Below are 22,684 nucleotides of genomic sequence, written 5' to 3' on the forward strand. Positions count from 1 at the left end.
CTGGCTGTCATCAAACCATGACTTTGTCTTGGCAGGACTCTGCATGGGCTGGCAACTAGACGATGGAGGAGAATCACTGTCCTCATCATCATCCATCTGAGAAGCCTGGATGATCAGCTGGCGTGCAATTTCCTGGAGTTCAGCTTTAGACTTTCCTTCAATTGATAAGGATGATCTGGCTGAGCCTGTAGGAGATACTGGGCGAGCAACTGGCTCCCTGGGGAGGTCATTGTAGACGTACTTGGCAATTCTATCAACTTCAAACTTGTCCCACCATTTGACTGAGAATTGGCGGGCAAATACACGGGTGTCCTTGGTGATGGCATAGGACCATTTAAGGATCCAAGGTACCTTGTATCTGGCCATGAACAGCAACTGTTTGGGGAAGAATAAATCAACTAGGGAAAACTTGGCTCTTTTTGTATAATGGCGGATTAACTCAAGAACTGATACTGGTAGAATTTCATCAACTGGTCCATGTTTTTCCCACCAGTGGAGGAACCAATAAGGGAAAGGGCTTTTGAACTTATTATCAAAATTAATAAACCAGGAATGACTAAAATCTTCAGATTGGTGAAGAAAGATAGTATACCAGGCTTCAATATAATCAGAATAATTATACTGTAATTTTGACTTAAGTATTTTCAACTCGTAAGGATGGCTACTGAAAGATTGTTGACTGACAATTTGATGAATGTAAAGAGAATGATAAAGAATGGTTTCAGGATGATCCCGATCCTTTATCGGCTTAATTTCAACTGATTGTGTCTCAAGTAATATATCTCTATAATACTTGAGGGACTTATAGGGACTCTGGGGCATATAATGAAATCCAGGAGGGAAATAGTGTTTGGCAATTTCAACTGGATTTGCATGAATATCATATACAGACTCAATGACAAATAAATGAGAATTACTTTTAGGCAAATAAGGGGACGATTTTTTAAAAGCAACTGATGGCCCTGCAGGGATTTCAACTGCAAAGGGGTCATAACTAGAAACTAAGGTAGATTGATAACTGGGGCGAATTTGGCCAACTGTTGATCCTAAAGAGGAAAATCTGTTTGCAACTGAGATTGGGGTGGCAACTGATAATGGGGGGTGACCCGGATATGGAACTATTTGTTTGGGCAACTCTGGCTTAGGTTGACTCATGGAGGAAGGAAGGACTCTGAGCGACTGGGATGACTGGGTTGACTTGGGCGAATTGGGCAACTTAGATTGACTGACTACTGCTTTTTGCTTGTCTTTCTTGGGAGCCATTGTGCATCCTGCAAGAATTCTCGAGTGAGAAAATCAGGGACAGAATTCTCACTGCCTTTCAAATATTCAATTTCAAAATCAAATATACTTAAAATACTTTGCCATCGTGCAAAAATCTGTTTAGATGCAATGTTTTGAACATCTTTTTCTAAAACATGTTTTGCAGACTTACAATCAACTCGAATTAAAAACTTTTGATTAAGCAAGTCATCTTGAAATTTACTGATGCATAATACAATAGCTAATATTTCTTTTTTAATAGTACTGTAATTATGCTGCGACTGAGTCCAGGTTCCAGAATGGAATCGAACAATTTGTTCTGGAGAACTTGGACTGACTTTTTGCTTAAGAATGCCACCATAACCTATGTCAGAGGCATCTGTTTCAACTATTTTGAAAGAATCAACTGACGGAATACCAAGACAGGGAAGTGTCTTGACATGAGACTTAATTTGTTTAACAACTTCTGTGTGAGTAGACGACCAAGGAGGAGGATTACTCTGCAACCTATCAAATAGGGGCTTACACTGTTTTCTCAGATTCTGATAGAAGTCAGAGATATAATTTAGAGATCCTAGAAACCTCTGGAGTTGACTCTTATCAAGAATTTGATCAGGGAACTTATCAGCAAACTGAATAACTCGATCGATTGGGGAAATTTGCGACTGACAAATATTGAAACCAAGAAAACGAATATTGGTTTGAAACAACTTGATCTTTTTGGCAGAAACAACTAAACCATTTTGTTTGACAACTTGAAGGAACTTATTCAAATGTTTCCAATGTTGTTCTATTGACTCAGAAAAGATCAGAACATCATCAATATAAACAATCGAAAACTGGCTGTAAGGATTGAATATATCATTCATGATATTCTGGAATTCACTAGGAGCATTTTTCAAACCAAAAGGCATTACATTCCATTCATAATGACCAAAAGGAGTGACAAATGCAGTCTTATATCTATCTGACTCATCTATTTGGATTTGCCAGAAACCACTCTTTAAATCGAACTTGGAATAGACAACTGCTTTTTCTAACCGGTTAATGAGATCTCTTTTATTAGGTATAGGATACCTAATCCATTCTAGGACCGCATTAAGAGGCTTGTAATTGATAACTAATCTTGGGACTCCTCTTTCTAGTTCAGCATTTTTCTGAACATAAAAAGCAGGACACGACCAAGGGGACTTGCTCTTACGAATTATTTTCTTCTGAAGCAACTCTTCAATTTCTTTCTTACAAAATTCCATCATTTCTTGACTCATTTGAATTGGCCTGGCTTTAGTGGGGATATTTTTCTCACTAAAGGTTTTGATATAAGGGAGACGGACAACATGCTGTTTCCTATACCAAAAGGCTGTGGGTAACTCAGAACAAATCTCTTCTTTTAATCTTTGTTCAAATTTTTGAATTTGCAACTGTAAGGACTGACTGGCAAGTTGTTGTTCAACTCTTTTAAACTTAATATCTTCTTTAAGAAAATTCAACTGGTTAGTTTTCTGAACAATCTGAAGGGACCTAAAGACAGATTGTTTCTGTAGGGCTTTCAGATTATGCAACTCTGGTTTGGACAGAAAACTAAACTTAACTTTCTCACCTAGCTGGGTAGAAATAACACCGTCGTATTCTACCTGGAAAGGATAGAGCAGGCTTATAAATGGTAATCCTAGGATAACCTCATCAGTGATATTTTTAACTAAAACAAACGAAGTTTTAAAGCAAACTTTGTTTTGGCAAATATGGGCTTTAGGCAACTCAAAATTCAACTGGAGAGATTTTCCTGAAGCGGTGCTTAGGGATTCTCTAGACTTCTGGTAATACTTAGTAGGAATTAGACCTTCCTGGATACAGTTAAGGTCAGCTCCTGAATCAAATAAGGCAACTGTGGTAAATTCAAAATCTTTGACAACTATCGTGACTTTCGAATACCATTTACGAAAATTGACTTGTTTGATTAAGTTGACAACTGGGGTTTCTTCATCAGAATCAGCAGGGCTGTCTGACTGGCTACTGGGCTCTAAAGGCATTTTGCCTTTTTGAAGACTTGTTAAGTCCTGCCTGATTGTATGGTTTTCAACTTGCAATTGGGTACTAATCTGTCTTAACTCGGCTAATTCTTGTTTGACTATTTTAACTTCTAACTGGAGATCTTGTAAGGTAACTTCTTTCTTTTTCTGGGCGAACTTTTCTATAGTAGTGGCTAAACTGACTGGCTGCGGTTTAGGACTACTAGAGCATTCTTGACTGATGACTTTTCGCAATTTTTTCAAATAATCGGACTTTAATTCAGGGTTTTCTACTCGGCTGATTAAGTCGATTAACAATTCTTCTTGTTCTTCCTGTTTGGTAAGAACAAAAATAGATTTTAATCTATTACAGCATTTATCTGTGCAACCAAATTGTATATCAGGGGAACTCGGTTGGGAATCTGAAACTTGTTCAGAATCATAACCAGAACTGGCAACTAAGGTTTCAGGGCTACTAGTTTCAGAGTCTCGCAACTCTAAAACTTGGATCAACTTCTCTCTTTCAGCTTCTGAGATCTGCAACTGTTTAATGGCATCTTTAACTTTACACTCAGAGGCAAAATGACCAAATTTTTGACACTTAAAACATTTGACTTTGGACTTATCAGTTTTGGATCGACTTTTCTGGGCTTTTCTGGGGGCTTTAGACCAATTTTTTCTTTTAAAACTTTTTCTTTTCTTATAAAACTCATTATCACTTTTAACTGGGAAGTGTTTTCTTTTGGAGGAAAATCGGCGTTTCCTAAGGTGACTTGGCTTAGACTTGTTTCTTCTAGAGGGTGGAATACTACTGAGACCGTATTGTTCACAGAAGTTTCCTAACTCATATTTGGCTGATTTCCTATCGGACTGTATTTGTTTTCCGATTTTGTAATCAACACACATTTTCATACCGACTTGATTAATTGTGCTTATAATATTACCATAAGTTAAACTATCCCAATCAATATGACCTAATTCATTACTGAGGGTAGTTCGGATCTTATGGGCAAATAGGTTTGGCAAACCATTGACAAACTTTTCTTTCCAGAATGGCTGATTACTGTCGTCTCTAAGCATTACCCTAGAGATGAAGACATCTTTATACCATCTGAAATCTGACAACTTAGGGCATCTAAGATTACTCAACTGATCATGGATCCTAGCAGTCTGATTACTAGGGGTTCCTATGAAATGGTCAATTATGGTGTAAAACAGAGTATTGACACCGTCTTCTATACCTTGACCTATTCGTTCGTCAAAGATAGGGTGACCGTCATCATTAAGTTTTACAGCAAAAGTTATTCTGCTTTTAGACTCAGGGCTCAGATGTTTATCCCACCAACTTCTGAGAGTACCGGTGAAACCAGTAACTAGCAGAGGGACAATTTCAGACTGTCTGAAACTGTGATTGGTGATATAACTATTGGCAACCATAGACATGTGTTGTAACTTATTGAGGATTTCTTGCTCAGAGAGACCATCAATATTCCATTCATACAATTTGTCGGAAGAAACAGAGAACTGGGTCTGCAGGTTTCTTTCTTCAAATTGAATGTCAGGAGGTGTTGGTCTGGGATACCAATTTTTGGTCAGACTACTGGGGCTGACAAACTTTTCTAATTTCTTAACTTTGGGTTTGACTTGGATTTCTAAAGTTTGAAAGGCTTTTTCAATTTTAGAAATATTGCTTACTTCTGACAACTCGGACTCAGAGGTGTTTTCTACTGCAAAGGCATCTAGTGTTTTAAGACCAGATTTCTCAGTTTTTTCAACTTTGGCAGGGGTCAACTGGGCTAACATGTCTTCTATTTTCTTCATTGTAGGTGTGATCTTAAGGGTCGGGCTAGACCTAAGATCTTGGAACTGGACGATTGGTTTTTCAACTTTCTTTTTAGACTCTACGTCTGTAGAACCTAACTTATCGATTTTAGTTTCTATTGTATCCAACTGTTTTCCTATAACGATTAGACTCTGGTTGGTATAATTATTTTGCTCAAGAATTCTTCTATTACTGTCACTGCTTTCAAATGTTTTGAAAGGAGTAGCAGGAATAAGAGTATCTTTATGCTCAATAATTATGGTTTCTGCTGGAGGATGGCTAGACTCAACGACAGACTTATCTGCCATTTTCCATTTTTGCTGAGTTAAGGTTTTTAACTCATCATTCGACATATAGCGGCTTTCAACAAAATCAAGGTAGAAAATTTCAACTTGGGCAGACCGCATGTAATCTTTCCAATCACTAAAGATTTCTAAGCGGCGTTGGGCTTCTGGATAGGCTTGGTGGTAACTATCTCGTCTAGACTGGTTCTCAGGGGCTTTGAGATGACTGTTTAGACGTGACCAATCAATTTTAAATTTTCTATTAAGGGTTCTTAACTGGTTATCAACAGCGGCATAGTTTTCAACTATAAAGTCAGACTGGGTAGGTGACTCAGGGGATTCTGACTTATCTTCTACTGAGGCCTTGCCGTAGCAGGGCTGGGTTACCTGAGAGGATCTTCTCAGGGACTCAAGCTTTAAATCTATCATGGTTTTTTCTAACTCTAGGTCTCGTTCTAGAGTTGAGGATGAGGCAGTAAAGGAGTGCCTAGCTGGGGCATGCCTTTGTGACTGACCTGGGGTTGGTAACTGGTGCAGCTGTACATTAGTCTTTCGTAGAGGCTGGCTATCGAACCTAATCTTAACCGTGCCATCTAGGTACTGCTGGATGTAGTCTAAATTGTTTAGACTGCGTTGGATCGGAGCTGGTTGGCTCTCGGTAACTAGGGTCCAATCTGTTGGAAGGGCAACTTCTGACCATTTAATGGTCTGGGGAACTTGGATATGGGCGTCTGAGGTGTGACTCTGGATCAGGACTATCTGATCCTTTGGGCTTTTGTTTAAGGCCTGGAAGTTCATATTGGTTCCTGTGACCTTGTAGTAAATTCTGTAAACTAATGCTAAAGGTTGGGTTCCTGGGAGGACATTATAACCTTCAGTCTTAATATTGAGAGTTAGGGTTCTCAATATATGGGGATCACTTAGGCTTACAGTAAAGTCTGGGTAACAATCAAAATGAACTGGACCGTTACACAAACTGGACTCAATTACTCCTAGGGTACTGTCACTGAACGCGGTGAACCGGGCATCGCGTAAACAGAGCAGTATGGAGGCTTTCAATCCTAACCTGGTTAGGGGCTTAACGGCAACTTGAACAAGACCAATATGCAGGAAATTGTTTCCATCAGTCTTGTGCTTTTTGATTGACTCAAGATTAAGCAACTGGCAAGTTTCGTGTTCTTTACTAAGAGCGTAAACTTGTTCAACTGTTTTGACATGTGTGGTGCTATTAAAACTGGAAGGCAACCAGTGTTTCTTATAAATTTTTTGACTCGGGACTTTAGGGATATTCCAATCTCTAAAATCTAATTGTTCTTTGCAACTAGAATCATATTCAAATTGTTCTTCATTAACTATCTCAGGGAGTCGACTTATACTGGTCTTAGAACTGCTTGACTTACAGGAATTCGACCTAAGAAAACGACTCATCTATGTAGTTGCGGCTAGTAAGAAGGTAAGATTGAACTGAGTTAACCTTGCTTCGTGTAATGCATTGTTGTGTAAAGCTTAAATTTTTTGGTAGAAAGAAGAGGGCTATGGTTTTCGAGATCCGTGATGAATGACAACTGGGCTGTTTGGTTGGATAGGGATAGGAGGTTCTTTGATGATTTGAAGGGTGAGGGGATGTGGATGAGGGTTCATTTCTTTGGCACCTCATTGGACTCTGTATCCTTGGACTTTAGGAAGTTTTCTTTCTTCGGCGTCTATATAAATGGGCAAGCTGCTGTAGTTTAGATCTTCTTTATGTGATGTTTCTGTTTTGTTCATTTGGTGTTTGAGTTGTTCTGTAATTGTTTTTGTTTTGACCTGCTAAGGGTGTGTACCTCGCGGGCTGTTGCTATACTCCTTAATTTTTCATGAAAGTTGGGTTTCGTCATTGAAAAAAAAGAAGAAGAATTTTTGTATATGTAAAACGATACAGAAATAGGACTATATAAGTTGAAGGCATATTACATAACTAGAGGGAAAATATCAATTAAGAATCAGTTGACATATTTTTATTGCCTAATTCTTGATATCCGGGAGTATTGACTTCCAACATGATTGAGGTCTTATGCTAATTGGCATATTTATTGCATTTATAATATCTTATGTGCAAATGATTTTCTTGTTTGTTTTTACAGTCCCACAAATCATTCCTTCAGCTGCAAAGTTCCATTTGATGACACTTGAAATGTTGTACTTGCAGACTTGAGAAACTTTCCCATGTTTGGAGGTCAAAGAAACTTGTGTACGCAACCATGCATGATTTCAGAGTCGAAGCTAATTCACTGGCCTTTCTGTGCTCGCTTCTGTAAGGGTATATCAGATTAGTTTGTCATCAAGATTTAATATGGCTCACTTTTATTGCTTTCCTATTACCATCAATTTTCTTATTCCAAATTGGATTGGTAGGATCAAACCAAGCAGGTTCATACTTTAAATGTATCACGTCATCAGCATTTCAGACAGAAAATGGGCCTTGAATTGTGTTCTGAGCCAATGGATTTTTCTAGAACCTAAAGTGCAATGGAAAATTACTGAAGTGATCTACACAAAGAGTAAACATTTTTTCTGTTGGATGCTGGAGGTGCCTCTTATAAGTGGCTAAGTTGCAATATCTGGTGTCATCAAATGCTCTGCAAAAAGGTAAGTCATCAAGTAACTTACGCTTTTAATTATTTGATGGGTATATCATCTCAGTTCTTGTAATGTGGAGTCGTCACCAACAGGTCCGTCACATTACATTAGTCATATATGGGATTTGAATCATTACTTTGTGCTATTGAACACTCAAATGGAGATAGATTTTTTGTCTGTGGATGCCACTGGTTAATATTATCATATCACTGGTTATTTATTGTACTTGAACAGTCAATTGAGATAGATTGTTTTGTCTCATTTCTGATGGTTGCTTACTTAAATCTGTTCTTCAGCAGTTCAAGTTGAGACTGGAGCTGAACAAGGATCAGGTCAGCTGTATATTTCGTGGTAAACACCTCTTTCTATACACATTTCCTACTGTCTACATAGATTAATTTATCAGCATGATTCTATAGTGCATTTAGAACCTAAAAATAAAGAATAAATTCCTGTTGTCATTAATTTGTTGTTTCGAATTTGGACTTCTAGGAACAGACCCAGCATGTTCATACATGGCTTGGCTCACTTCATCATCTTTTGAGACAGAAAATCAGCCTTCAACCGTCTGCTGATTCAATAGACTTTTCTATATATCTCAAGTGCAATGGAAAATTGCAGACTTACATAAAGATTCGCAAAGATTTCTGTTTGAAAATTTCTACCGGAGGCTGGAAATGCTTCTTATAAGTGGCTAAGTTGCAAAAAATTGTAGGATTGAAGGCTCTGCAGACTGCACAGAGGTAAGAAGTCATCGTCATCAAGTAACTCCTAAATGGCTGCATCTTAGAAGAATGACACTGAATGTGTATAGCTCATCTTCAATCTAAAGATTAGAAGTCACATGAAAAAGTGTTGTATTCTTTTGTCCTCTATTGTAGTTTATTTGGTGCTCTTTTGACTTTTAGAGGTGTTTTCAAATTTGAGAATCCAGTAAATGCATGCGTACATATATTGAAAGTATTCCATATGATTTCTTCTCGAAGGCGATAATATTTTCTTTTCAAATTTGCTGATGACTGCAACACCTTCTAATTTCTTTTTCTTTGCATTTAGAAGTATCTTGCTGAGCTGAGGTATGGAAACGGAAAGCACTTTGGTTAACATCCACATTTAATAGCTGTGAAAAGAAACAGGATTTCACAATCAGATGCTGAACCTGAACACCAGGTTTTGAATAACTGGTGTCTTTTTCCCAACGCATTCACACCCTCGCAGCACTTCGACATTTGGAGATGACTGAACTTCCAAATTTAGTGTCATTTGCAGAAGGCGGTTGTCTCCCTTAAACACTACAATTGGAGGCAGGAGAGGTGACGATATCTTGGAGACATTGCTCAAGGAACAGCTGCTCCCTTCCACTCTTCACACTCTTCGCATCTGGGGACTATCAAGTCTGAAATCTTTGGACGGAAAGGGACTTGGACACCTCACTTCTCTTTAAGAGCTATATATGTTAGTGAGTGTGACAGTATCCAATTCACTTCTCTCCAACTGTTATGGCATGGAGAAGCGGTATGAGAATAAGATGGGACAAGATCGGGCCAACATATCCTTGGTGTGTCGTTTCCAGAGGAGGGTTTACCATTGTACATAGCCTTTTGTTTTTCTACAAAAACAATTGACACATTCCTACATACATTTTTGGTCTAGCTTATCCAGTAGATAACTTGTCCCCTGTTTTGTGAAATGTAATGTTTTTTCTTTCCTAATTACTTAATACAAATTGGTCGATGATGGTTGATGGAGTCTGGAGAGACCAATCTACAGTAGCTTACGTACACACAATATGCACGTGTTGACCCAATTGTCTTAATTAGGAATGTCAATGGCCAAATCACATTTATTAATTTGGTGATTTTTTTTTGTTCGAAATTAATTTGGTGATTAAGCTAGGGATGATATTCCTACTCATCCTAAAGTGGAATATTATACCTCTTCCTTCAAAAGGCTGATGAAGTATATTAATTCGTCCAAACAAAAAATCGGGAATATTATATTACAATGACGCTACAGGCATCAACTTATTTATCAATTTTTAGATACCAACACATGTGGCACATGACATAGCAACCCATGTCATTTGCCATCGTGGCTGTGTAGAATGGTGCGATGAAAGCTTCAATTCTTCAATGGAAGGACTGCTAAATTTCTAAGATTTTTCACAGAGGAAGAAGGAGGTTTAACAGTAAACCTATGTAATTAAGATAGATGAGATGGCAGATGACATGGGTTGCCATGTCATGTGCCACATGTGTTGGTATCCAAAAGTGTAGCGTTATTGATTATATTATATGTTGACATAAAAGGAATCCAACTCCTAATCCCATTTCCAATTCCTATAGACGCAGTTGCAGACCAACAAGCAACAACGGTGGCAGATATCCTGCTGGTCTTGATCAAAAGCACAAAGTTTTCTCTGTCAAAGAGAATGCTGTTATGGATAACAAGAACGAGCAAGGATTTAACAACTTGGGCAACGTGCATAACTGCGGTAATAAGCAGCTTGACAACGACAACGACGACCTTTGAACAAGTCAGGCCGAACGGTCCTAACCATCAGATTGGGCCGGACTTTGACCTATCGGCTCTCAAGCTACTCAGGTTAGGCCTAACAGTCCTAACCATCAGATTGGGCCAGACTTTGACCTATCGGGTCTCAAACTACCCACTTCGAGCCCAAGCAGCATGCCAAATGATAATCCCTAAATAGGAGCAATAAGAGCGAAACTAACTATACCTATCACGATTGTACATTAGTTTTGTGTCTATCTCTTTCTTTGTGTAACTAAATTTTGTGATAAAAAGAGATAGAGACACTCTTTGAGTTTGAATGAGAAAAGTCAGATGATGGTGAAAAACTAGACTAAATTGGTAAATATAAATTCAATCATATATAATTTTATTTTTTGGCACAAAAATCCTAAATATATAAATTAGTACTGCACCAAGCATACTTACTTGGAAAGTAAAATATTTCTATTAAGAATATAATTTTATTATTACACTCCACTAGCAAAACAATCGATAACATTGCTTACAGTGCAGAGGCAGTCCAAAGGCAGAAACAAATAAATCTCTTGTCAGACCAAAATAAAAACCCTCAAAATCTCGCAATACAACTTCAGCGCCTGTGAAATAAGGGACACTGCTTTTCACCAAAAATAAATAAATAAAAGAGACTGCTTCATGCTTGAAACCTGCAACATCCTTTGTTGTGGCCTAAGTTGGCGGTTCGAAACACGAAGGAGCGCCTCTCATCACTTCGTTTGAAGCCTCAAAGTGAATGCCTGCAAGGCCAAAAGAATTTCCTTCAGCCTCTCTTTGTCCTGTTCATCCACCAAGTTTCTACTGTCGAACTTTTCAGGAGACTTGAGTCCATCCAAGAAAAACTCGGGCTTGTTGATGAAATGAAGGTCGAGAGACACTCCTACTTGGCGAAGATGATATTGGGATCGGCCGCCACCAAAGTCCCCTGAGGCACTTACAACTGCGGCAGCTTTATCAGCCCAAGCATTTGGCGGTCTTGATGCCCAGTCAATGGCATTCTTTAGAGGTGCTGGAACATAATATATAGTGGGCGAGTTAAAGGATAGTCACCATTTTTTTTAGTAAAATAAAAAATGAAAAATAATACCTGAGATGGAGTAATTGTACTCGGGAGAAGCAAAGAGGATGCTATCAGCTTCTAAAATCTTCCGACGAAATGCTTCCACGGCAGGTGGAAAACTCCCATCCTTACCCTCCAGATCCACGTTCAGAAACGGCAGCGCTGAGATGTCCACGTACTCTATCTCCAAGCCGTCGATCGACGTCTTGCTGATCTCAATTGCTACCACCCCCAAAACTCCACCGTTTTATATCATCCATAAAAAAACTTTTTTTTTTTTAAATAATACAAACTTGTAAGCTAATTTACTAACCAGAACGAATGAGGCAGCGGTTGTATGAAGCTTCACGAAGCGACCCACAAACTGCCGCAACTTTTATGACTGAATTTTTATTTATATTTTTACTTTTGTTCGTAATCGGGGCAGCCCGAGTCCCGAACAAACAAAAACAACGGCACAATTGCCCCAGACCTACTTCTACTTTTACGACCGATTTTGCTGCGACCGAAGAATCCTCCTCCTCCATTTCTGATTTCTTGTGTTCTTCGCAAGAAGAAGAGATATTATAAGGAGTTTTGATGTGCAGATGATGACTTATTTTGTGCATTTATGAACGTTGCGATAAGAACCATTATTAGATTTATAGAATCATTTTCAGTGGAAGGTTTCAGAAGTAATGGATCTTACGTACTGGTTCAGAAATAATGAATGGATGCATGTGAAAGATATATTTTTCAAATGGGTTTTTTGTTTGTTTGTGAGTGAATGAGTTCATGCTTGTGAACAGCTAAATGAGTTCCTGTTTTTAAATTATGTTTGATTCTTTTTTTGTTTTGTTGATGTTCAAACTAAAGCATCTCGAATGATATCGGGAGGAGTCCCATAACGAGATAATCTATGAACAACTGAACTGGCTTCTCTAGAACCATAACTAAAAGAATAAACATTCGACTTGTATAACAACACTCTGCTCTCTCAAGCAACCCCACACTGGCTTTTCCTCAGTCGAACAAAAATAGCTTGGATCAAATTCTTGACATCCCTTTCCACTCCACCAAGTTTAAACACGTTCAAGAATTGGATAACCAAAATGACTTTAAAATGAGTTTGAGAACCAAAATAAAACTCCTATATAAGTTCAGAGACCATTGTGCTTAAAAATCTTATTCAGAATATTATTAATTGGTGTCAGAGCACCAACTATTAATACAAATAGGGTAGTTTTTGGTTTTAGGTGTGTCAGACCATGGAAAGCGAGCTGAGTTGCAAGATTTTGTAACACTTGTCCTTTATTTGATGGCACGAACTAAACCATAACTATACTGTCTGGAAAGAGAAGTTTGAGATATTCATGGATCTATATGGAATGTGCGCTTAAAAACCTTAGTCATAATGTTATCAATCAATTGGTGTTAGAGCACTAGCTATTATTGTTATTATTTGAAAGGCTTTTAAAATTTTAAAATTTTATTTTCTGTTTTAATATTTTGACTGTTTTCTTTTATTTATTATGTGAGTTACAAATTGTTTAATTTTTAGTTTTTATTTTCTATTCATTGTCCTAATTTTTTGGTTTAATATGTCTGGAGGTTACGAGTGTTGAATGCCTATAAAAATCCACTTCTCCTTCACATTTGAACACACCACAATCAGATTTCTCTATTCTCATACTTTCATATATTCCCTACTTTCCATATTATTTTTGGGCAACGGCTCTGTGACTTGGAGATTTCTATCCGACTGTGAACGTGCTCATAGCAGACCTTAAGCCTGCGTATTGGGGTCGTATCTTGTAGTCTTGTAGATCGTCATTACCTACACGTAGGGAGGTTACAAAGGCTTTAGGACAACGTCTTTGACATGCTTTCACTATACCATACTTGTTTTCTTACTCTTGACTTATTTTTTTTATTTATTTGTTTCTTTATTTTACTTTATTGTTTACGCTTTATTTTACATATTATTTATATCTAAAGGTTTGAGTAAGAGTTTTACAGAAAAGGAAAATACAATTTTTAATTACAAAGAGTTTTATAGAAAAGAAAAAACACAATTTTTAATAACAATTAAAACAAATAGAGAGATCCTAGGGTAGTTTTTGGTTTCAGGTGTGTCAAAACCATGGAAAGAGAGCGAGTTGCAATATCTTGTAACACTTCTCCTTTATTTGATGGCATCAACTATACCCTAACTATACTGTCTAGAAAGAGAAGTTTGAGATATTCATAGATGCATATGAGGAATGCGCTTTTGAATATCTGACTATTGAATGGAGATCCCTTGTGAAAATTGTTTACAATGAATTACTGCCTAAACCAAGAGCTAAGGGAGCAATAGCTGAACTAATTTCTTCTAGTTCAAACAAAAGGGCTAGGTATAGCCATTGCCTTTTTCTAGCAACGTAGTTCTCTCAAATCCAACATTGTCTTACTGCTAAGAAAACATGTGATTAGTTTGGGATTGTGCATGAAGGTGATAACAAGTGAGGTCACTCAAACTTCAATTGGTTCTAGCTAAATTTGAAGAATTGAGAATGACATAAGTGAAATCCCCTTGATGTAGGATATATGAATTGAATAACAAGGTAGATTAGCAAAAGCGAAAACAAAGAAAAAGCATAAAGACTTATTTACTGTTTCACTCCCTGGGACTCGAGCTCGCTCTCACTTAATCACCCGAAACTCAAATTTCCCCACCGTACCACCTATTCTCCCACTCCGTCACAAATATTACCCCATCCCCTCAACGCCTTCTCATTTTCCCGTTAAATGACCTCTCTCTCTCTCTCTCTCTCTCTCTCCCCTCCCCAACCCAACCCTCATCGCACCTACCCCATCCCCCTCTTCTCTCTTCTATCTTCTCTCTGCCTCTCTCTTCTTTCCCATTCCCTCCCCAGACCCAATCCCCAGTGCACCTCCATTGCACCCGACCTCTTCCCTCCCTCTACCTCTCTCTATCTCTCTCACTCTCACTCTCTCTGCCTCTCTCTTCTCTCTTATCCCCTCCATAGACCCAACCCCCACCTCAGACCTAACCCTCCATGGAATTACTCAATACACCCAAATTACCACCACTCAAAATTTATTTAAAAAAAATATATCATCGACAACCATTCCCCATCTTCTCTCTTGGCAGAGAGTGGGAGAAAGAGGCACATAGAAGAAAGAATATGGGAGGGGTGTGGTGCGATGGGGGTTGGGGAGGGGAGAGAAGAGAGAGGTAAAAGGAAATGAAGGGTGGGAGCGCTGGGGGATAAGATCTGAGGATGGGATGGGAGAGAAAATATAGGCAAAGTGAGTGAGCGAGAGTGAGGCAAAGGAAAGGAAAGGGGTAGGGTGTGCTGGGGGTTGGGTTTAAGGAGAGGATGGGAGAGAATAGTGAGTCATAGAGAGAGAGAGAGAGAGAGAGAGAGAGAGAGAGAGAGAGACATGTAGAAGAAAGAATATGGGAAGGGGTGGGGTGCGATGAGGGTTTGGGAGGGGAGAGAAGATAGAGGCAGAGGGAGATGAGGGGTAGGGTCCGATGGAGGAGCGCTGGGGTAAGGTCTGAGAATAGGATGAAAGAGAAAATAGAGACAGAGAGAATGAGCAAGAGAGAGGCAGAGGGAGGGAAGAGGGTAGGGTGTGCGAGGGGTTGTGTCTAAGTTGGGGATGGTAGAGCAAAGTAAAGAGACCTCTCTACAAGGAGTCAAACAAGTCAAAGTTAGTTAGAATATTAATAATGTTGTTAAGTTTATGTTTAGACAGCTGTAGTTTTGATAAGATCTGTTAGAATCATGGTCTTTTGCCTTTATCTGATGTTGTTCATGGATCATTTTTTTTATTCTAATTGTGCCTTGGGAAAGTGTACTAAACTTCCATTTACTGCTTCTTCAAGCATGGCTTCTACACCACGAGTTTGGCTGTGGTGCGCCGGCTGTACCTGTACAGCCCATCACATGCTAGTCACGTGGGCTTTTTTTAAAAACAAGTGAAACTGGTTCTTTTGGTTAACCAGTGAAAATAAGGAAAAAAAAGCTCCCGCGCGTTCAAAACCTAGGCTGCACACAGATCGATTTCGTCTATCTCCTCCTCCATAGCTTTGCACAGCCACAGCTCTATTTCGGTGAAGTCACAGCTGCACAGCTTCGTACAGCCTGAAGAAGCTCCCCCCACTTCGTCTTCTCCATCTGAGGAGCATATTTCAACCAAAACCCAGAAACCCACTTCGTCTTCTCCAGCTGCTTCCTCCATCTCGGTAAGTTCGTGTGTTGATTTTCGTTATGGGTAATTGATGGTTCTATTTAATTTATTCTTCTAGTGATTTTGAATTGTTGTTTCAGTTTTTTCATTGAACAATTCCAGAAATTAATTATTCAAATTTTGTATTTCTTTTCCCACTGTGCATTTCTGCTGGGTTGTTATAGTGCCTCTTGATCTGATTGTATATATGAATACCCATGAGGCCTCTGATTGTGTATGATTTGATTGTGGTGGGTTTGTGATTCTGAAAGTGGCGTGAGGTGAAGTGGGTATCTGACATTGATGGCTGTAATGTTCATGCAATTGCATATTTCTGTATGCAATTACTAATAGCCTGTATGCAAATCCAAGTCATTGAATGCAATTACAGTATATAGTTTTTTTTTTTCCAAAGTATGCACGTATCTCAACTTTTGCTTGTATTTATTTGTTCTTTTGGTATCCTTGTTCTGTCTTGTTCACTAGAATATCCTCCCCACTTGCACATGTTACAAAAAAATCAGGGTGCAGTCACCTGCTTCACTGTTTCAATTAAGTTGCAAGATTTCAGACTTGTCTCCCATGTTGTTTTCCAATTTGTATCATATTCTGTATGCAACATGCCGTAGGGATGCAGTTGTCATTAGTTGGGTGTCAAATATCATCAAACTGATATTTTCCTTCCAACAGGTCGCTGCATCTATTCTCATTTTGTGATATTATAGTTTGCTCTCTATTTCTGTCACCATTTTTGTGTATTTTGCAATGCTGACACCAGTAGCAATTGCTTTTGCTAGTTTTCCTGTTTGTTTGTATGTTTGTGGGTGCACCTCTCTCTCATGCACCCACCGATATCATACTCACAATAGACATTTGGGTCAGAGCAGGCACCAACAAAATTTGTTGCAAAGACCTGTCTAGTTTCAAAATTTTATTGTCACAGTTAACGAAAATTATGCGTGCCCCACAGAGTTCCTTTCAATGATGTTTGCTTATGGCATATTTGTTGTATCTGCACTCTTCTTGTCAAATTATCTTCTCAGCGTGTAAGCATATTTTCACTTTTTTCAGGCAGTGGCAAACTCAACATCAGCAACTTTCTTACGTGTTGTTGGTAGTGAGTTGATTCAGAAGTACTTGGGGGATGGTCCGAAATTAGTGAGGGAACTCTTTAGGGTTGTTGATGACCTCTCACCCTCCATTGTCTTCATCAACGAAATTGATGCAGTTGGTACAAAGAGGTGAGCTGCAAGTCGCTGAACATTGATGAAAAGATTGTAAATTACTGTTAATCAAATGTTCCAGATGATCTTTTGTCTGCAGGTATGATGCCCATTCAGGTGGTGAACGTGAAATTCAGAGGACCATGTTGGAGTTACTGAACCAGTTAGATGGTTTTGATTGAAGAGGAGATGTCAAGGTGATCTTGGCAACAAATAGAATTGAGAGTCTTGACCCAGCCTTGCTTCGTCCTGGCCGAATAGATAGGAAGATTGAATTCCCTCTTCCTGATATCAAAACAAGGAGGCGCATCTTCCAGGTAAATTGACACGACTGTTTATAAGAAAGAAACAAATTCAACATCAAACGTGCCAAGTTTTTATGGTTGTGACTAACGATGATTGGATCTATTGATTGCAGATTCACACATCCAGGATGACGTTGGCTGATGATGTCAACTTAGAAGAATTTGTTATGACCAAGGATGAGTTCTCTGGGGCTGATATAAAGGCAATATGTACTGAAGCTGGTTTGCTTGCTTTGAGAGAGCGCCGTATGAAGGTGAGAAAGACACTTTGATCTTCCAACCTCCCTTCCCCATCTTGAATCTCTGAAATTTGTTTATCATTTCTTACTGTGTTTGATTCAACTGGTTGCTTAATCATTGTAATTAACGTGGGTGTTACATTTAAATTGTGTGCATCAGGTGACACATATAGACTTCAAGAAGGCAAAGGAAAAGGTGATGTTCAAGAAGAAAGAAGGGGTTCCGGAAGGGCTCTATATGTGTTAGGAAACTATATATGAAATAGTAGAAAATAAAAAGGTAAAAAATATATAAATTCTATATTATATATATTGCTATATGAATTATATAAATTAGACATATTATCTATAGAATAATATATATGTAATAGTAAATTATTATTATTATTAGTTCCATATACTGTAACTGCATGCACATAAGGTTGATGGTTAAGGTTGTGCAATTGCATGTACGTATTCCTGTTTGCATACAGGGACGTTGTGTTTGCAGTATGTCATGGACAATTGCATTATGTGACGGCCAATTGGACGTTATCTACTTCACGTAATACATTGCACACCAGAGTTTTTTTGTTGCCGCAATGGGAACATGATAGCAGGGTATTGAAGCCCCGACTTCATTTACCAAACAGGAGTTCCTACTAGATTGATAATAAAGGTCTCGTAACCATATTTTGGGGTTATTTTTTTGTACATTTTATACCCTCAAACTATTCTACCATACCGATTCTAACATTTAACATCCGATATTATGGCTGAAATTATAACATCTGAAATGACATCAGAAATGATGACAACCAACACCAAATAAATCATACAATACCGGTGTTTCACGGAGCTCGCTTCTCCAAAATAGCAATTGCTTCGTATACCTGGATTTTGTCCCACTTAGTTGAACCACCATCAAGCTGAGCGTATTTCCTAAACATCTCAAAGCCGATCTCAATCCCGCCATTGTAAATGTGGTACTTGGTCGTTGAATCTCCTTCATCAAAGATGTTACTAGCCTCGGTGGGAGGCTTCGTGACATCATGGGCTCGTTTGACTTGTTGGCGGACATAATTCGAAGAATTAACACCATCATCACCCAACCTCTTGTTCTTAGGTGTGGTGGAGCCTCTTGAGCTACCAACCATTGAATGTGACATTGTTTGGGTTTTCTGTTTTTGTCTCTCAGATTGTGTTTGAATAATGGATTAAGTACAAAAGAGGTGGAAGTCTTTGAGTTGAAATGTAGAGGAAGTAACTCCTTAAATAATCCTTCATTTTACCTTGGTTCTTTGTAAATTATGAAAGTTATATTCAGTAATTTATGCCCAACAAACCTACCTAAAGAACGCTAAGCGACTCGTTCGTCAAGTAAATAATGTTGTTCGTTGACCAAATTACCCAACGAACTCCTTGATTTACTCAACAAACAAGGTATTTTACTTCGAAGACGCAAGGGGAGCGCTTGTTGAGTAAAGTTCGTCGTTCCCCGGAAAATTTGACGGACTAAAATACTTTATCAAACAAACACGCTATTTTTTCACGCAAATGCAGGGGGTGCGTTCGTTGAATACAGTTGGCGTTTCCAAGGAAATTGGACCCAACTAACTTACTTTTTCAAACAAATGAGCTATTTGTTCATGCGAACGCAGGGGTTGCGTTCGTTGAGTAAAGTTGCCCGTTCCTCGTTTCTCGTTCCCAGGAAAAATGGGCCCAACTAACTTACTTTTTTTAATTAAACGGATTATTTGTTCACGCAAATGCAAAAGTTGTGTTTGTTGAGTAAAGTTACCCATTCCCCGGAAAAATAGACCCAACTTACTAACTTTTTCCAACAAACGAGCTATTTGTTCACGCGAACGCAGGGGTTACGTTCGTTGAGTAAAGTTGCCCGTTCATGGAGAAAATGGGTCAACTAACTTACTTTTTCAAACAAACGAGCTATTTGTTCACGCAAACGCAGGTGTTGCATCTGTTGAGTAAAGTTGCCCGTTCCCCGGAAAAATGAGCCCAACTAACTTACTTTTTCAAACAAATGGCAATTTGTTCACACAAACGCATGGGCTGCGTTCATTGAGTAAAGTTGCCCGTTTCCCCCAAAAGTATACCCAATTAACTTACTTTTTCAACCAAACGGGCTATTTGTTTATACGAATGCAATGGGTTGCGTTCGTTGAGTAAAATCTCCCGTTCCCCAGAAAAATGGGCCCAACTAATTTCCTTTTTCAAACAAATGGGCTATTTGTTCACACGAAGGCAGATGTTGCGTTCGTTGAGTAAAGTTGCTCGTTCCTCGGAAAAATTGGCCCAACTAACTTACTTTTTCAAACAAACGAGTTATTTGTTCATGCGAACACAATGGTTTGCGTTCATTGAGTAAAGCTGCCCGTTCCCCATAAAAATGGGCCCAAATAACTTACTTTTTCAAACAAACAGGTTATTTGTTCGCGTGAACGCAGAGGTTGCTTTCGTTGAGAAAAGTTGCTCGTTCCTCGGTAAAATTGGCCCAAATAACTTACTTTTTCAAATAAACATGCTATTTGTTCACGCGAACGTAGGGGTTGCGTTCGTTGAGTAAAGTTGCCCGTTCCCTGGAAAAATGGACCTCACTAACTTACTTTTTCAAACAAATGAGATATTTATTCACGCGAACGCAATGGGCACTTTCGTTGAGTAAAGTTACCGTTCCCTTGGAAAATGGACCCCACTAACTTAGTTTTTCAAACAAATGAGCTATTTTTCAGGCGAACGCAGGGAGTGCATTTGTTAAGTAAATAAAAGTTCACGAGAAAGAAGAAGACATGAATGGGTGTTTTGTTTTGAGTTGAAGAAATTACTATTATTATTTTTTAAGGAAAAAATGTATGGGTGCGATATATACTATTGTTGGTTTAATTGGATCTATCCTCTTATATTTTTCACGTGCTTCTTTTTTAAAACTATTTAAAATTTTGTTCTTATAATAAAAAGGGAATAAAATTACAAATATATGCACATGACTATGACTCGAACCTAGGCCTTGTACCAAGGGATATGCACTAGAAACCAAATCCACTAAATACACTTCTATATTAATGTGTGTCTATTATTCAATATTAGTTTACACAATTCGGGATCTACCCTCAAGTCAAATATGCTACATGACAATGTGTATTACAACGTAATTTCGATAATTGGTCGCTTTGTAATATAATATGTTCGGCTTATTGCCCCTTATCGTTTCTCATGCTCTGTATTTCGGTTAATTTCGACCTTCGATTTATAGTTTAAAAAACAGGTGTAATTATGCCTGTACAAAAGAATAAGATTCATTTTTCTGAACAATTAGGGGTTTGCGCACAGAAGGACTTGCATTGCATCATCGTCATGCAATTGCATGTGTTCAATGCAAATACCGACCCCCTGTGTGCAAACTGAACAAAGCTTAACAACGTTATGCTGATTAATGTATAGCGCAAAGACAAACAAAACCAAGCAAACACTTAGTTGACCCTATGTCTATTATTCAATATTAGGGTTAATGACATTGTGTTTTACACAATTCGGGATCTACCCTCAAGTCAAATGTGCTACATGACAATGTGTATTACAACGTAATTTCGATAATTGGTCGCTTTGTAATATAATATGTTCGGCTTATTGCCCCTTATCGTTTCTCATGCTCTGTATTTCGGTTAATTTTGACCTTCGATTTATAGTTTAAAAAACAGGTGTAATTATGCCTGTACAAAAGAATAAGATTCATTTTTCTGAACAATTAGGGGTTTGCGCACAGAAGGACTTGCATTGCATCATCGTCATGCAATTGCATGTGTTCAATGCAAATACTGATCCCCTGTGTGCAAACTGAACAAAGCTTAACAACGCTACGCTGATTAATGTATAGCGCAAAGACAAACAAAACTATGCTTATTAAAATATCTACCATCCTATTTGATCGATCATTAAACTTCTCATTTCTCAAACCTTCTTTAGAACAACACCTTCCCTTCCGAATTTCGAACCAATTTGTTTTTTCTCCCGCTAAATCCAATGCCCTTCGCATAACTCATATAATATTCTTCCGCTAATTTTATCGTTTTAAACTCTTTCCCCATAACATCTTCTTTCCTCGGTGCAATAATGTCAACACCATTATCATCACTACTTTCACTAACCATATGTTCGACCGACATATGCCCACTCTCTGTTGCCGGTGCCCTGTGACTTGACCTTTCACAACCATCCAAATACCCTGAATCACTATAACCACCCTTTGATGTCTCTCCACCCCTGTCCATCTTACCAGACCTCTCCATGCCTGAGAAACATAATTTCAAACTGAAATTACATTATACTCTATGTGCTAACATACTTTCTCTTAAAAAAAAAACTCAAATGAATAATGTCATGCTATTGCACATACTAAGGTCAATAATTGACCACGTATAACTGTTTCGCAACTAAAAACATGCAATTGCATAAACTCAATACCCAAAATACATTCAAGTCCTAAACCAGAAAATAGGGTTCTTTGACATCTTACTTGATGTTTCCATACTTTCAAAGCCTCCTCCTTTCACTTCCTTTTGCCACCACCTCAAATTTCGTCGTTAGCAGCCAAGGATCTTCAAAATCTTTACAACCACATTATTATTACAAATCCATTCCCCTGCAAAATTTTAATTATATATCACACAATGCCAACAGCCCATACTAAATTACTTAAATCCCTCCAATTTGGTGACCATTTCATCATGGAGGTTGGACCCACCATCAATTTGGTATCTGCATTTCAGTTTCGGGCAACTAGAGAGAAGAGTTGAGGACCTCAATTCTATTACCATTACCTTCTTGCAGATGCGTTTTGCCCAAGCACAGACAGGAGTTGCTAAGGATTGAATTTGGGCAAGCACAGAGAAGAGCTCCTGGAGGCGCTACGGATTGGATCGACTTCATGTACAGTTTCCTCTGGTGCTGTGACTTCTGTAAGCCCCCCTTCACTTCAGATGAAAGGGCTAAAGCCCGAGTCTCTACTGCTCCGAAAACTCAGTATTCACAGAGGTAGACAGAAATGGGGTCTCACAGAGTCCTCTAGTTCCCTATGTTGTGTTCGATTTGG

General features: G+C 38.5%; 3 protein-coding genes and 1 long non-coding RNA gene across 9 annotated transcripts in view; 2 read left to right on the plus strand and 2 right to left on the minus strand.

Annotated features, from left to right (window-relative positions):
• Positions 1-9,745, plus strand: part of LOC18785224 (putative disease resistance RPP13-like protein 1) — a 20,492-nt gene extending 10,747 nt beyond the window's left edge. For 2 of the 6 annotated variants that reach the window (XM_020558402.1, XM_020558406.1), the window contains exons 3-7: positions 7,567-7,677; positions 7,773-8,006; positions 8,294-8,348; positions 8,490-8,740; positions 9,054-9,745. The gene's annotated coding sequence lies outside the window, so the exon portion shown is untranslated. The remainder of the gene's footprint in view (positions 1-7,566; positions 7,678-7,772; positions 8,007-8,293; positions 8,349-8,489; positions 8,741-9,053) is intronic. The other 4 variants (XM_020558403.1, XM_020558407.1, XM_020558405.1 and 1 more) reach the window with 4 other exon arrangements.
• LOC18787064 (NADPH:quinone oxidoreductase) lies at positions 11,214-12,134 on the minus strand. Its single transcript, XM_007220031.2, has 3 exons — positions 11,921-12,134; positions 11,635-11,829; positions 11,214-11,556 (listed from the first exon to the last, which is right to left on the minus strand). Exons 1-3 carry the CDS (start codon positions 12,132-12,134, stop codon positions 11,258-11,260), a joined length of 708 nt encoding a protein of 235 aa, XP_007220093.1. The 3' UTR covers positions 11,214-11,257.
• LOC109947569 lies at positions 15,534-17,885 on the plus strand. The gene is made up of 5 exons (XR_002270337.1): positions 15,534-15,844; positions 16,900-17,069; positions 17,152-17,368; positions 17,470-17,610; positions 17,756-17,885. It is a non-coding gene; the product is annotated as an uncharacterized LOC109947569 (long non-coding RNA).
• Positions 20,766-22,194, minus strand: LOC109947543. Its single transcript, XM_020557979.1, has 2 exons — positions 22,109-22,194; positions 20,766-21,883 (listed from the first exon to the last, which is right to left on the minus strand). Exons 1-2 carry the CDS (start codon positions 22,119-22,121, stop codon positions 21,555-21,557), a joined length of 342 nt encoding a protein of 113 aa, XP_020413568.1. The 5' UTR covers positions 22,122-22,194; the 3' UTR covers positions 20,766-21,554.

The sequence above is a fragment of the Prunus persica genome, chromosome G2 (genome assembly GCF_000346465.2).
Source record: "Prunus persica cultivar Lovell chromosome G2, Prunus_persica_NCBIv2, whole genome shotgun sequence".
Lineage (NCBI taxonomy): Eukaryota > Viridiplantae > Streptophyta > Magnoliopsida > Rosales > Rosaceae > Prunus > Prunus persica.

What these genes read in the sequence shown, in the direction of transcription:
- LOC18787064 (XM_007220031.2), bottom strand. Translation starts at nt 12,134, where the DNA reads ATGGAGGAGGAGGATTCTTCGGTCGCAGCAAAATCGGTCGTAAAAGTA. An exon ending in CCGCTGCCTCATTCGTTCTG is followed by an intron (nt 11,830 to 11,920) that starts GTTAGTAAATTA and finishes TGGGGGTGGTAG; the next exon opens with CAATTGAGATCAGCAAGACG. An exon ending in GTACAATTACTCCATCTCAG is followed by an intron (nt 11,557 to 11,634) that starts GTATTATTTTTC and finishes ATTATGTTCCAG; the next exon opens with CACCTCTAAAGAATGCCATT.